General features: G+C 42.9%; 1 protein-coding gene across 1 annotated transcript in view; it reads left to right on the top strand.

Annotated features, from left to right (window-relative positions):
* Positions 1-9,161: 9,161 nt before the first annotated feature.
* The window catches only part of foxo6b (forkhead box O6 b), a 48,091-nt gene continuing 45,668 nt past the window's right edge, over positions 9,162-11,584 (top strand). Inside the window, exon 1 of the mRNA XM_069681625.1 lies at positions 9,162-9,659. Coding sequence (XP_069537726.1) covers positions 9,162-9,659 — 498 coding nt within the window. The remainder of the gene's footprint in view (positions 9,660-11,584) is intronic.

Raw genomic sequence — 11,584 nt, 5'->3', positions numbered from 1 at the left:
TTGTTTGCCAGCACCAACATGGTGTTTAGCCAAACTTCCACACAAGAACAATAAGAAGACACACACCCCGAGCCAAACTCTGTCATAAGTCTAATTATAACAACTCCAAAGCTTCCCTTCTCATGCAATGTAGAAATAGAAATGTAAAAACAAGACATGGTGGTTTAAGCTTTCACAACAAGTCTCCAAGCCCACATGACAAAGTAGGCCAGCGCCTTACAAAACATCCCGCTTACCCTGTCCCCTCTCTGCTCAGAGCTGCAGACATCCATCTTATCTTCTTCTATGTAATAAAATTGTTGGCACTGATATTTGCAGAACACTGGAGTTTCCTGTCTGTTGCTGCCTTGATCGATTGTTTATTGTTTGTGAGATATTGTGTTACAAAAATATTGCATTGGATTTGAACTAAACTTTTAAACACCAAAGTGTCACAATAACACCAATCTCTATTTACGGAAGTTATGTACACGGGGACGTGGATTTACAGGCAGGCAAGTGTTCTGGCTTCCGTTTGAGCTACGCTTGTAGTCCGAGTAATATTGACCAGTCGTGTATCAGCAGGCTGCGGCGTATGCAAGACAAACAATCTGTGAGGAGAACGTAATCCGCCGTAATGCCATCGCGGCTCCCATCAGCGTGATCTGATGACGAGTTAGCTTCTTAATGAATTCATCTCTATAAACAGACATCTGCATGCTAACAGCTAACAATCTGTTCTAGATCTAACATTTAACTTAAGGTGAATTCCCTTATCGCTGTGTCACGAAAGCCGTTCAGCTTTCAGATTTCCCAACCTCCTCGAATGCATCAGATCGATCCGACCTCCCCGAGCGTTTTTTCTTCTCCTCTTGAGGACAGACCTGACAAAGCTTGAATTTTTACTTCTTACAAATCTGCATCATGATGTTGCAATTTGGGCAAAGGTAAGAGCCGTTAATAACAAGCAAATCACAAGAGAACGGTTTCTCTTTCTGTAACAATGCAGCACGCGGAGAAGGAAGTCTTGAGGGGAAGTTGTTTATCCTTTACCGTTTGGCACGTTCACCGGATCCGAGATTGCAGTGACACCTACAAAGGAACTGACTGAAGCGGCGGTAGATCAGCAACTCCGAAAGTGAAATTTCTGTTTTTGTCAATGAAGTGTGGTGGATGTGAAGACAGTGATGTAACGTCTATAACAAATGGTCTATCTGTAGGGATCCTGTCTGTAATGATGCCGGACACTTCAGTCAGTGGAAAACACGAGCACTTTCAGTGTCAGCCATCACAGAACTCTCCTTCATTTAAAAAACATGACATAGTGCTACTTTACTGAAGTTTACACATTTAATATTAATCACAGTTTAGGACTGACTGAAGTTAAAAGAACAAAAAAGTTTAAAGCTAAGATTGTGCATTCTTCCAATCATCCACCCCGACTGGCGCCTGAGGAGATTTAATGATTACAACCATTATGAATTTGTTCCTTAGGAGAACAGGTTGTTCTTAGTGTTTGAAAGCACAACCAAGGCTGACTTTTTATTTACCGAAGAGCTTTCAACTTGTTAATAAAGCAGCGATACACCGATCAGCCATAACATTATGACCACTAACATCCATCCATTATCTATACCGCTTATCCTGTTCAGGGTCGCGGTATAGATAATGCACTCACACTCACACCTACAGGCAATTTAGAGTCACCAGTTAATCTAACGAGCATGTCTTTGGACTGTGGGAGGAAGCCGGAGAGAACCCACGCATGCACGGGGAGAACATGCAAACTCCTCACAGAAAGGTCAACTTCTGCCCGAACCAGTGACCTTCTAACCAAAAATGACGTTCGATTATTCCTAACCCACGAATGTTCGAACTATACGAATATCTATTTCTGCACAATATGTCCACAAGAGGACATACCAACACAACGAGAGACAAACTTACTTGCAAAGATTTATTGATTTAAACAGAATCGTGTCTTTTAAAAGATCCTACACCTTGCAAAACAAATGAAGTAACTAGGTTACGGTAAAACGAATATTCAGCGTTCCAAGCGGGCTGTGTTTTGACAGGTATATTTATTCAAACATATCCTTAAAAAACAATCAACATACTTACACCTGTCTGATATGCTGGGGGTAAGAATTTCTCTGTCTGGCTGGGCCGGGATTGAAATTCTCCGGCATCGTTACCGCACACCACACGGTCGCTGTTTTAGCTCGTTTCAGCGAGACTAAAGTTAATTATTAATGTATCATAGTGACGTTGTGATGCATTCAAGGATGCTTCGTAACCAAGAGTGCGCGTGAGGACATACGAGAACTTGTGAGCTCGCAAACAGCCGCGGTAGTGCTGACTTTTTTGTCACAATGAATATTCATTTTAATATCCGAATATCCGTTTTTTATTACAATTCAATTATATATTCGAATCTAGAATATTCGTTGACAGCCCTACCATGCAGCCCTCTAACTGAACCAATAACTGAGTATTATCTCGTCACAATGGCACCTCTCAGTGGGTTGGATGTGTTAGGCAGCAAGTGAACATTTTGTCCTCAAAGGTGACGTGTTGGAAGCAGGAAAAATGGGGAAGCGTAAGAATGTGAGCGACTTTGACAAGAGCCTAACTGTGAGTGCTAGACGACTGGGTCAGAGCATCTCTTGTGGGGTGTTCCTGTTCTGCAGGGCTCAGTACCAATGAATGTATACATAGATGAACGACGTGTCTCCATCTGCTCCCATTGGACGAAAGTGATGCCAAAATAGCCCTGTGACAGGCGCTGCCATCTTGCGATGGTGACGTCATTTGGAGCCAGAGACTTACTTACTGAAAAACCAGCAAGGATTTTGATTTTTAGTTTGACTCATGTCCCACCTGTTGGAGGACGCGGGCTTTATGACCTATACTGCAGCCAGTCAGCAGGGGGAGCTCGAAATGTTTTGGCTTCACTTATAGTGAGCTGTCATGTCCATCTTTTTATATATAAGGAAGGAAAACCGGTGAACCTGCGACAGGGTCATGGCTCATTGATGTGCATGGGGAGCGAAGGCTGGACTGTGTGGTCCGATCCAACAGAAGACCTACTGTAGCTCAAACTGCTGAAAAAGTTGATGGTCTGATAGAAAGGTGTCAGACAGTGCATCACTAAGCTAGGCTAACAAGCGCTGGAGCTAAAGTATGTCTGCACTAGAGGCACAGCCATGCATTACCCTCTTATCTGAATGTCATAGCATGTTTAATAGATTAATCCCTTCCCTGTGTTTGCCAGTAGCAGGGTGGTGTTTAGCTGAACTTTAAAACAATAAGAAGACGGACACCTCCAGCCAAACTGTCATGAGTCTAAATATAACAACTCCAAAGTTTCCCTTCTCGTGCAGTGTAGGAGTAGAAATGTAAAAACAGGACATGGTGGTTTAAGCTTTCACAATAAACTTTAAATGAAAGAGATTTATGCCCTCCTGAAGCGTGGGTAAACAGATACTTGGTGTGGTGTTTTAGTGACCTTACATTAGATCCCTTTGTTCAGGCATCACTGGACGGAAGGATCAATAAGAAGGGAGGTGTAGTGACAGTAAATATGCACATCATCAATATTAGATGCTGAAAAAGTAGAAGGACAATGGATAGACATGAATCTCACATTTGGTGGAATCAGTTAAATTGACAAATAGTTTGTGGAAACGAAACACTGATGTGAAAATGTGTTTCTTTGAAGAGTCACTTCGTATTTTGCACAAACAGTATCTTTGACAGATCCACTCCCCCTCTGTGAAAGCATGTAATTCTCCGTCTGCCTCGTGTCGTGTCCGGCCGTGTGACTCATGTTTCTCATGTTTACGCTGCGGCGGTGCATCACCTACTCGTGATGACGAGCACTCTGCTGTAAGCCACAGCTGAACACCCTATATCCACCCTGCTGGCACGGCCTCACTGTTTTCATTCCATATGAAGGGAGTCACTCCACATTCCTGTTACAACTTCTCTGCGGCGCATAAAAAATCTCCTCTCCAAACCGCAGAGCCATGTGTTTTGAATTTTCCCTCTGTTTGTTCCCATTTACAGCATCTCTCTGCACGTCTCTCTCACACACACACACACACACACATCCGCACACAAACACCGATCGCTCGCTCTCTTCATGTTGATAGGCCTATTTAGTCCCCATGAAAGCATTCCATTAAGGTGCATTTGAGGTTATGGTTGTCACTGACAACCGGCTGTCAGAGAGTGGCAGCCTCTGTCAGTGTTGGGGGTTTCCAGAGGAGCTCACGGCACACAGAGCGGCTATTGATGGAGCCGCTTTACGGGCTGAGACCCTCTGAGGGCAGTGGGGTGTGACGAAGACAGCGAGGGGAGATGGTAGTTTGATTGTTTGACCCCGCAAACAAGGAGAATAAACCCATATAATAATAATAATGATGTGTTTGAACATATAAAACTAAACTGTGCACATTTAAATAAATCAGAGAGGTTAGTCTGTGCAGAGCAAAAAGATTAACCCTTAAAACTCTGCAGGGCTTACATTATAGTTATGCTTATTGTGATGCCATTTCTTCAAGTATTTTCAGATGATTGATATCCGTATTTACAACCTGTAAGTTGCATAGTAAATGTATAATATTAAACCATAACAGTTGATAAAAGTATTATAATTGTGCCATAAATACAACAAACACAAAAATCTGTTTTTCAGTTAATTTTGCTAAATAAAGATACAAAGTGTAATTACTAAAAACCTCAAAATGCATAAACATTAAAGTAATAATCTTGAAGATTTTCATGTAAATAAATGTCTGTTACGTCTCTATCTATCGCTGAATGAGGTAACATGATGGTGATTGAGCCGATGGCCCACTGATGAAAGCCTTTGCATTTGCAATATTACAGACTGGGTGTCTGTGGCGACATTCGTGGAAAAAATCACAAGCGGCGCCCAGTTAGTGACGCGTTTTCCATCAGCCAGCAGTGGTTGGTCTGCCAGAGAGGGTAGGCGGAGATAAGCGGCTGCTTTCCGCTCTCTGCAAGTGTTGCGAGTAAACAGTAATCTACTATGGCTGAACAAACAAAGAAAAGATGGATGACTACAGATACAACTTCAAAAATAAGTGAAAATCCAAAGAAAAAGAAACAAACTCGACGCTCAGATGAAGGCAAACAGTCTAAAAAGGAAAACGACCGTCAGCCAGGAAAATCAAGAGTTACAACCGGAGCCAACCGTGGACGTCACACATGCAGCACTGTCCCGATATCTGGGAAGTGTGCTCCTGCAATTACCGTTTATCGCTATAGGTGCCGCCAAAGAGAACAAAACTGAGATCTTTCGAGATTACCACTTTATTACTTACTTTACTTTTAACACATCATCATCAAACGATGACGCAAAAGACAGAAGCCTAACGTTTCTGCTGCAAAAAGAACGAAGGCGATGTAGATCTTTACAGAACAACATTCTCCTGAGGCAAGTTTCCAGCCAACAGCGGAACAACGGTTCTATAGATTTTAACAATCAGAGAACAAAAGTCAGTCATTTATTTTCTGGTCACACATCACTGATATTTTTTAAGCCACAGATTTTTGGACAGAATATGTTCACATTTTACTTCTTTTAGGCTGAAAAAACAGTGATACATAAATACAGGCGTCAGCATTTCTTCTTCCGAATTGTATTTCTGAGCGTCTAGACGTCCTCGCAAAAGCATTTACATTTTACTGACAGAATAAATAAATCAATTACAAAAAAAAGGAATCTTCATAAATAACAAAATATTTTTGCCCCTCCTCTTGTTCTCTTTTTTGGTCGGGTTGTGTTTTGAATTCCTAAAGTTACAGAGACTGTGTGGACTGCATAGCAGTGTTGTTCCTGAACGCGCTAAAAGAACGTGTTCATTGAAAGTGCTCATGTTTTTGGTGAACGGTGAACTGAACAAATCAATTTGCAAGCTAATGCTGCAGGCAATTCAGACGAGGCAGCTACCGATACAGCTGAAGCCGGTTCTTATGTTCATCTGAAGGAGTTTTATGAATAAATCAGTGCAGATTGCGTCTGGAAATATCTCACATTTTTATGCAAATTGTGTCCGAACGTCACATCAGCAACGAATTTGAAACGACACATGCAGTTGAAGCATCCGGCCGGTCTTAAGAAATATCTGCAAGTAATCGATGACGACAATAAGTCATTATGAGTGCTGAAAAAGAGGAGCTTGTGAACTATGAACATGAACCAGTCCATTTTAATCTAGGTGAACTGAAGTTTGAGGTAGCTCTTTTTAAGTTGCACAACACTGGTACATAGTTACTGGCTCAGTAACGTCAGTCAGTTAGAAAGGTTACACATGCTGAATCTCAGATAGAAGTCTGGACTCTTTATATTCAGTATATTCATGCAGCAAAATCAGCTCTTCTGGAGTTGTTTCCTTTGTTATGATGAGCTGTGTGTTGAGTGTAATTTGTGAACAGTAACGCTGCTTATACATAGACTAATTTAACTAGCTGACTGGCTCTCTATTGTGAGCGCCCGTGCATGTTTGTAGCTAATTATGGTGCGATATTTGTAGCCTTTAAACATTCCTCAATTATATGGTTAATTTAAAGGGATAGTTTGGGTTTTTTGAGGTGGTGTTGTGTGAGGTACTTATTAATAGTAAGTGTACTATGTACAGTAGATAACAGTCAGCACGGCTCCCTGCCGGCTGAAGTTCCTACACGGAAGCTAAGCAGACGGGGTCAGGAGTTCCACGTGCTTTAGCCCCTTAAAAGAGTCCTACAAATAGAAAAATTCAGTATTTTTTTTATTAACTTAAAGTTATAATCACAAGATTTGAGTTTCGTTCTCTTTGGCGGCACCTATAGCGATAAACGGTAATTGCGGGAGCACACTTCCCAGATATAGACTGCTTGCCTTCATCTGAGCGTCCAAATTGTTTCTTTTCTTTGGATTTTCACTTATTGTTGAAGTTGTATCTGTAGTCATCGATCTTTTCTTTGTTTGTTCAGCCATAGTAGATTACTGTTTACTCGCAACACTTGCAGAGACCAGAAAATCTATCTATCACCCCCGGAATGCCGGCATGCCGTCTCGAACACACTTTTCTTTGTTTACAAAATAAGGCGCTTTAACAGCGGACCTCTTTTTACGCCGATATCCCGGTCACTGCAACATTAAAACAACCACAGGAGATGGCAGCCTGAGGGGGCCTGAACTTCGAAGGCGACGAGCGCAGTGGATTTTGGCTTTTGTAGGATTTCTACCTTTTGAGCAAGAGAGAAAACCACAGGCCTGTGTCTCTGTTTCTCTGTTTCTCTGTTTCTCTGGCCGTGTAGCAGGAAAATGGATCTGGCGAACCACGCGTGTGCTGGCCTATGCGTAACCTCGAAGTCACACATTCGTTAAAACCGATTTCTTAGTTTAGCCCTTAATTAAAATATTTATATTTAACAATGTATTGAAAGAAAAGTGAAGTACAGACAGAAAATCCTTTTTCAGTATGGATAAATAAGCATATATCTCTGTGTTTATTTCAGTAACTACTTTAAATGTAGATTACCTGTCACTATTTAACTGTCCAATCTAAGTGAAGAAGTTGAACTTCACCTGATGACCAAATGTTTCTGGTAGGAGCACTGTAGCAGCCAACATGTCCGATCCAGCTATTTATACAGGCCTTAAAGTCAACACAGTGTGTTTGGACAGCATCACTACATCCTGGCTACGACTACGAGAGAAAGGGTTAATATCTTACATACACGGAGCTGTGTAAAGAGTCTTATTTATTTGAGAGTTAAAATGTCGACCAAAGGTTATTTGAATCATAAATACTATAAAGCAGGGCTGCCTCATTATGTATAGGAACACTATGTGCAACCTTCACAAGGATTTATAAATCAAAACGATTGGTTATTGTCTTTGGAGCTTCTGAATTTCAAACAACCAAACACATTCAAAGTGACGCGTTTCTCTCAATGTAGCCTGTTTTATTTGATTTGACGGACAATCTCTCGCTAATGAGGCTATTAATAATCAAAAACAAAGCAGAGAAAAATAAACATTTATCTTTAATCAGCAGTAATTGAATTACAAGTCGTGATGATTGGCAATTGTGAAGAAAAAAAAGATAACCTACAAGAGAAAGAGATTGAATTTGTCTTTATATAAATAACTGAATGCCTTTGGAAATTGTATTGTTGGGAAAATCACCCCCACCACACACACACACACACACACACACGCACACACACACCCCTCCTCCTCCTCCTCCTCCTCTGGAAACCTGTTCTGGAGGGAGTGACTTGATGCAGGCGGCATCCAATTATATGGAAGCAGCACTTATTCCACTTTATTCCAGGCTACAGTTAAGTGGCTTGAAGCCGTCAGAGACACACGGGCTTGTACTATAAAGGCAGAGAGTCGGTACCCATGTGACATGTGAACGGAAAGCTCGAGACAAAGGTAGAAACATCTACTACGGCGCGTGAGGCATCTGGCGGCGCGCAGAGGAGACACAGAGGATGCTCCAAATCAAATCCATGAGGGCTTCTTTTTTTTCTCTCGTCTCGAAATTCACGACTTCATATAAATGATTCATGAGAGCCCGTTTCTTTTTCTGAGGGAGTAATTGCGCTCGCAGTGAGTTTCAGCTGAAGCCGGTCACCAACATATCTGCAGACAGAGAGACGGTAGTAAAGCTGCGATCAGAGAGCGCGAGGAGAAAATTAAAAAGTCAATTAATTTGGGAGTTTGATCAGCGTTCCCGTGAAGCTGCTCTGGAGCTCATCTGTCAGAGGGATCAACTGTTGCTGCAGCCGGAGTCACACAGAGACATTCTCCAAGTGTGTCTGGTGTTCATAATGGATGTTTGACCGTCACTTGGTCCTGCATGCAGCCTCACATTAACATGGAAGAGAGACTGATACTGTTGTTGATGCCTCGGATACACCTTCATCTGTCCTGATGTGATGCCACATTGTTGCACTGAGGAGAATGATAATTTCCCACTCTGCTGCCGGCGTTTTCTTCCTGGCTGATCACCTCTGTGTGTGAAACAAAACACATTTATTCTGTTTTCTGTCTACAAGGGACCAGCTTTCGCTTAACTCTCTAACACACGTCAACATTGACAGGCTTTTTGTGACAGTGACCTTGCCCGGTTTTGACATCTATTCAGCGGGAGATCATCATGCTGATGATGATGAAGAACAGCGGCATGGATGCGCATCAGGTTGATATCGATTCGGAATTTGAGCCTCACAGTCGGTCGCGGTCGTGCACCTGGCCGCTGCCGTGTCCGGAGGATTTCCCCGGGGGAGAAGAGGCGAGCCGAGGTCTGGCCCTGGCATCGGTGAAAGTGGAGCAGTACAACGTGCCCGCATGCCGGGCCGAGCGAAAAGGCGGCGCACCGGCGGAGATCAAGCATCCAGCCGGCGCCCCGGCCCCGGTGGTGGCCGCTCCTGCCTGCATGTCCGGGGCTGCGCTCGACGTGGCCGGCCAGCTGCGCAAAGCCAAGTCCTCCCGGCGGAACGCGTGGGGAAACCTGTCGTATGCAGACCTGATTACCCGTGCCATCGAGAGCGCCCCGGAGAAGAGACTTACCCTCTCCCAGATTTATGACTGGATGGTTCGCTTTGTTCCGTATTTCAAGGATAAAGGCGACAGCAACAGTTCAGCTGGATGGAAGGTAGGCCACATGAAAGCATTTTCTGACACCACATGGTGAAGGTTTTAGTGGAGAAGCTTCACTATATTTAGCCTCAGTCTGTGTCTGCAGCATAACTCCTCTGTGCATATTTGTAAACCACATAATTGACCCCTGGTCCTAGCAATTTATGTCAGTGGCGTGTCCCCGTGTCACTCCTTACTAAAGTGTGTGGAAAGGGGCGGTGAGCTGGTTGGATAAGGGTTCACTGGGTTCATCTTATTTAAGGATTGCAGCCTGTGCATATAGGAGACGCCACATGGAGCCAAACTCTCATTCTGTGCTTTGGATAGGGAACTATTACGCGCTGTGACGCATTGGTAAAGTGTCTGCTTCCAAGCCTAAATTTCGGGTGTCGTCGGGTCACGCGGGGGACAAAGTGTGCCCCCGGTCCGATCTACAGCTCCCTGACTGGAGCGTCACCCATGCGCCGGTTGGGTGCTCGGGGTAAACCGTTTGGAGCCCCCTCCCCGCCCCCTGCTATCCAGTGCGCGCACGTTCAATTACGCACAGGCTGTGTGAAAGCATGGCACAAGGCGAGGGGTTTAAAAGGACAATAACAAGAGATGATGACATGGGGTGTCACGGCAAACAGATGTAACTACAGATTATCCCTTAAATTCAAATTAATATGAGGTTAATCTAATAGATTGGTTTCTGTAATCTACTTAAATACACCACCCATTCTGCGCGAGGATTAGTGTTCTTTTGTTTCCAAGCCCTGGACTGTAGCTTCCTCTCACACTGTTCTCTGTGTTTCACAAAGTTTTGCTTCGGAGTGCCACTTTTTTTTAAATTGTCATTGGTAAATTTGTGTTCCCAGCATTCCATTTTAAATTAGGAACATCATTTAAGGCTGTCTTAACTGGTTATAAATATTTAAGCCATGTTTTGACACCAGTGAATCTGAGGGAAAGCAGAAGAAAAGAAAAACAACTTCACTCTCCCCTCGTGTTTTTTTGGTTGTTTGTCTCTTGTGGCAGCTTCATCAAAGGGCTGCTCGGGTCAAACTCAGCAGTTAAATGTGCATTTCCAAAATCCTTGATACACTGTGTGCAACACTGTGTGCGCTGTAACACAGAAAGGGAGTAGCCTTAATAACTCCCTTCCTGTTAAATCTGACAGCAGGCTTTAACTTTAACAGCATCGCGCTAAACAGGAGCTTTAAAAAGAGATACATGTCTCTACATAATGACGATCCTGAAGATGAAAACATGTTTACAAGGTCACTTTAGTGTTTTATTAGAGCCATGAAATTGATGGACTTACAACAGACAGATTAATGCAGAAAAGGGAAAAAAAGAAGCCATGGTTTCTTCATTTTTAGTCCATATTGTGGCTCAAAATTCACATAATTGAACTCAATAACATCCTTTATGAGAGCTTCCTTTCCGACTTATGTCAGACCCCAAACCTCCAGTTTTTAACACAAACTTTCTGACACATTTTTAAGTCTCAAACCGAAGATGGAGACAAACTTTAGACATCCCTCCACAGCCCGTCCCAACTCGTCAAGTATGGCAGCTTGGTTGGTGGTTCAACACTTCAAAAAATAACACTATAGGTACCACTCCTCCATCATTTCTGGATGTAGTATGATGTGTGCAAAAGTCTGCTTGGGGGAGCTATGTGTGGGTGAAACAAACGGGGGATTTCAGCCAGAATATTTGGTTTCCATTCCTGTTTAAAACCAAAAACCAACGTTGTTTTTTTAGATTACTTCCTTTTAGTGCATGTCACACAGTTTAGTTATGGTTTTGGAACTAATGTGTAATGTTAGTTCAATTTATACAACTGCCTAAACAAACATTTCACAGCGTTAAACGCATGTTCATTACTGCTGAGCATCCAAAAGTCATAGTACAAAAAGTCAATCCAGACGTTGCTGCATTATTTTGAAAATCTAT

This window comes from Semicossyphus pulcher, unplaced genomic scaffold (genome assembly GCF_022749685.1).
Source record: "Semicossyphus pulcher isolate SPU_LCO1_2020_fin unplaced genomic scaffold, fSemPul1.0.p SCAF_5, whole genome shotgun sequence".
In the NCBI taxonomy this organism is placed as follows: Eukaryota; Metazoa; Chordata; class Actinopteri; order Labriformes; family Labridae; genus Semicossyphus; species Semicossyphus pulcher.
The sequence above is the reverse complement of the archived record's forward strand: the minus strand, read 5'-3'. Positions and strand labels throughout refer to the sequence as shown.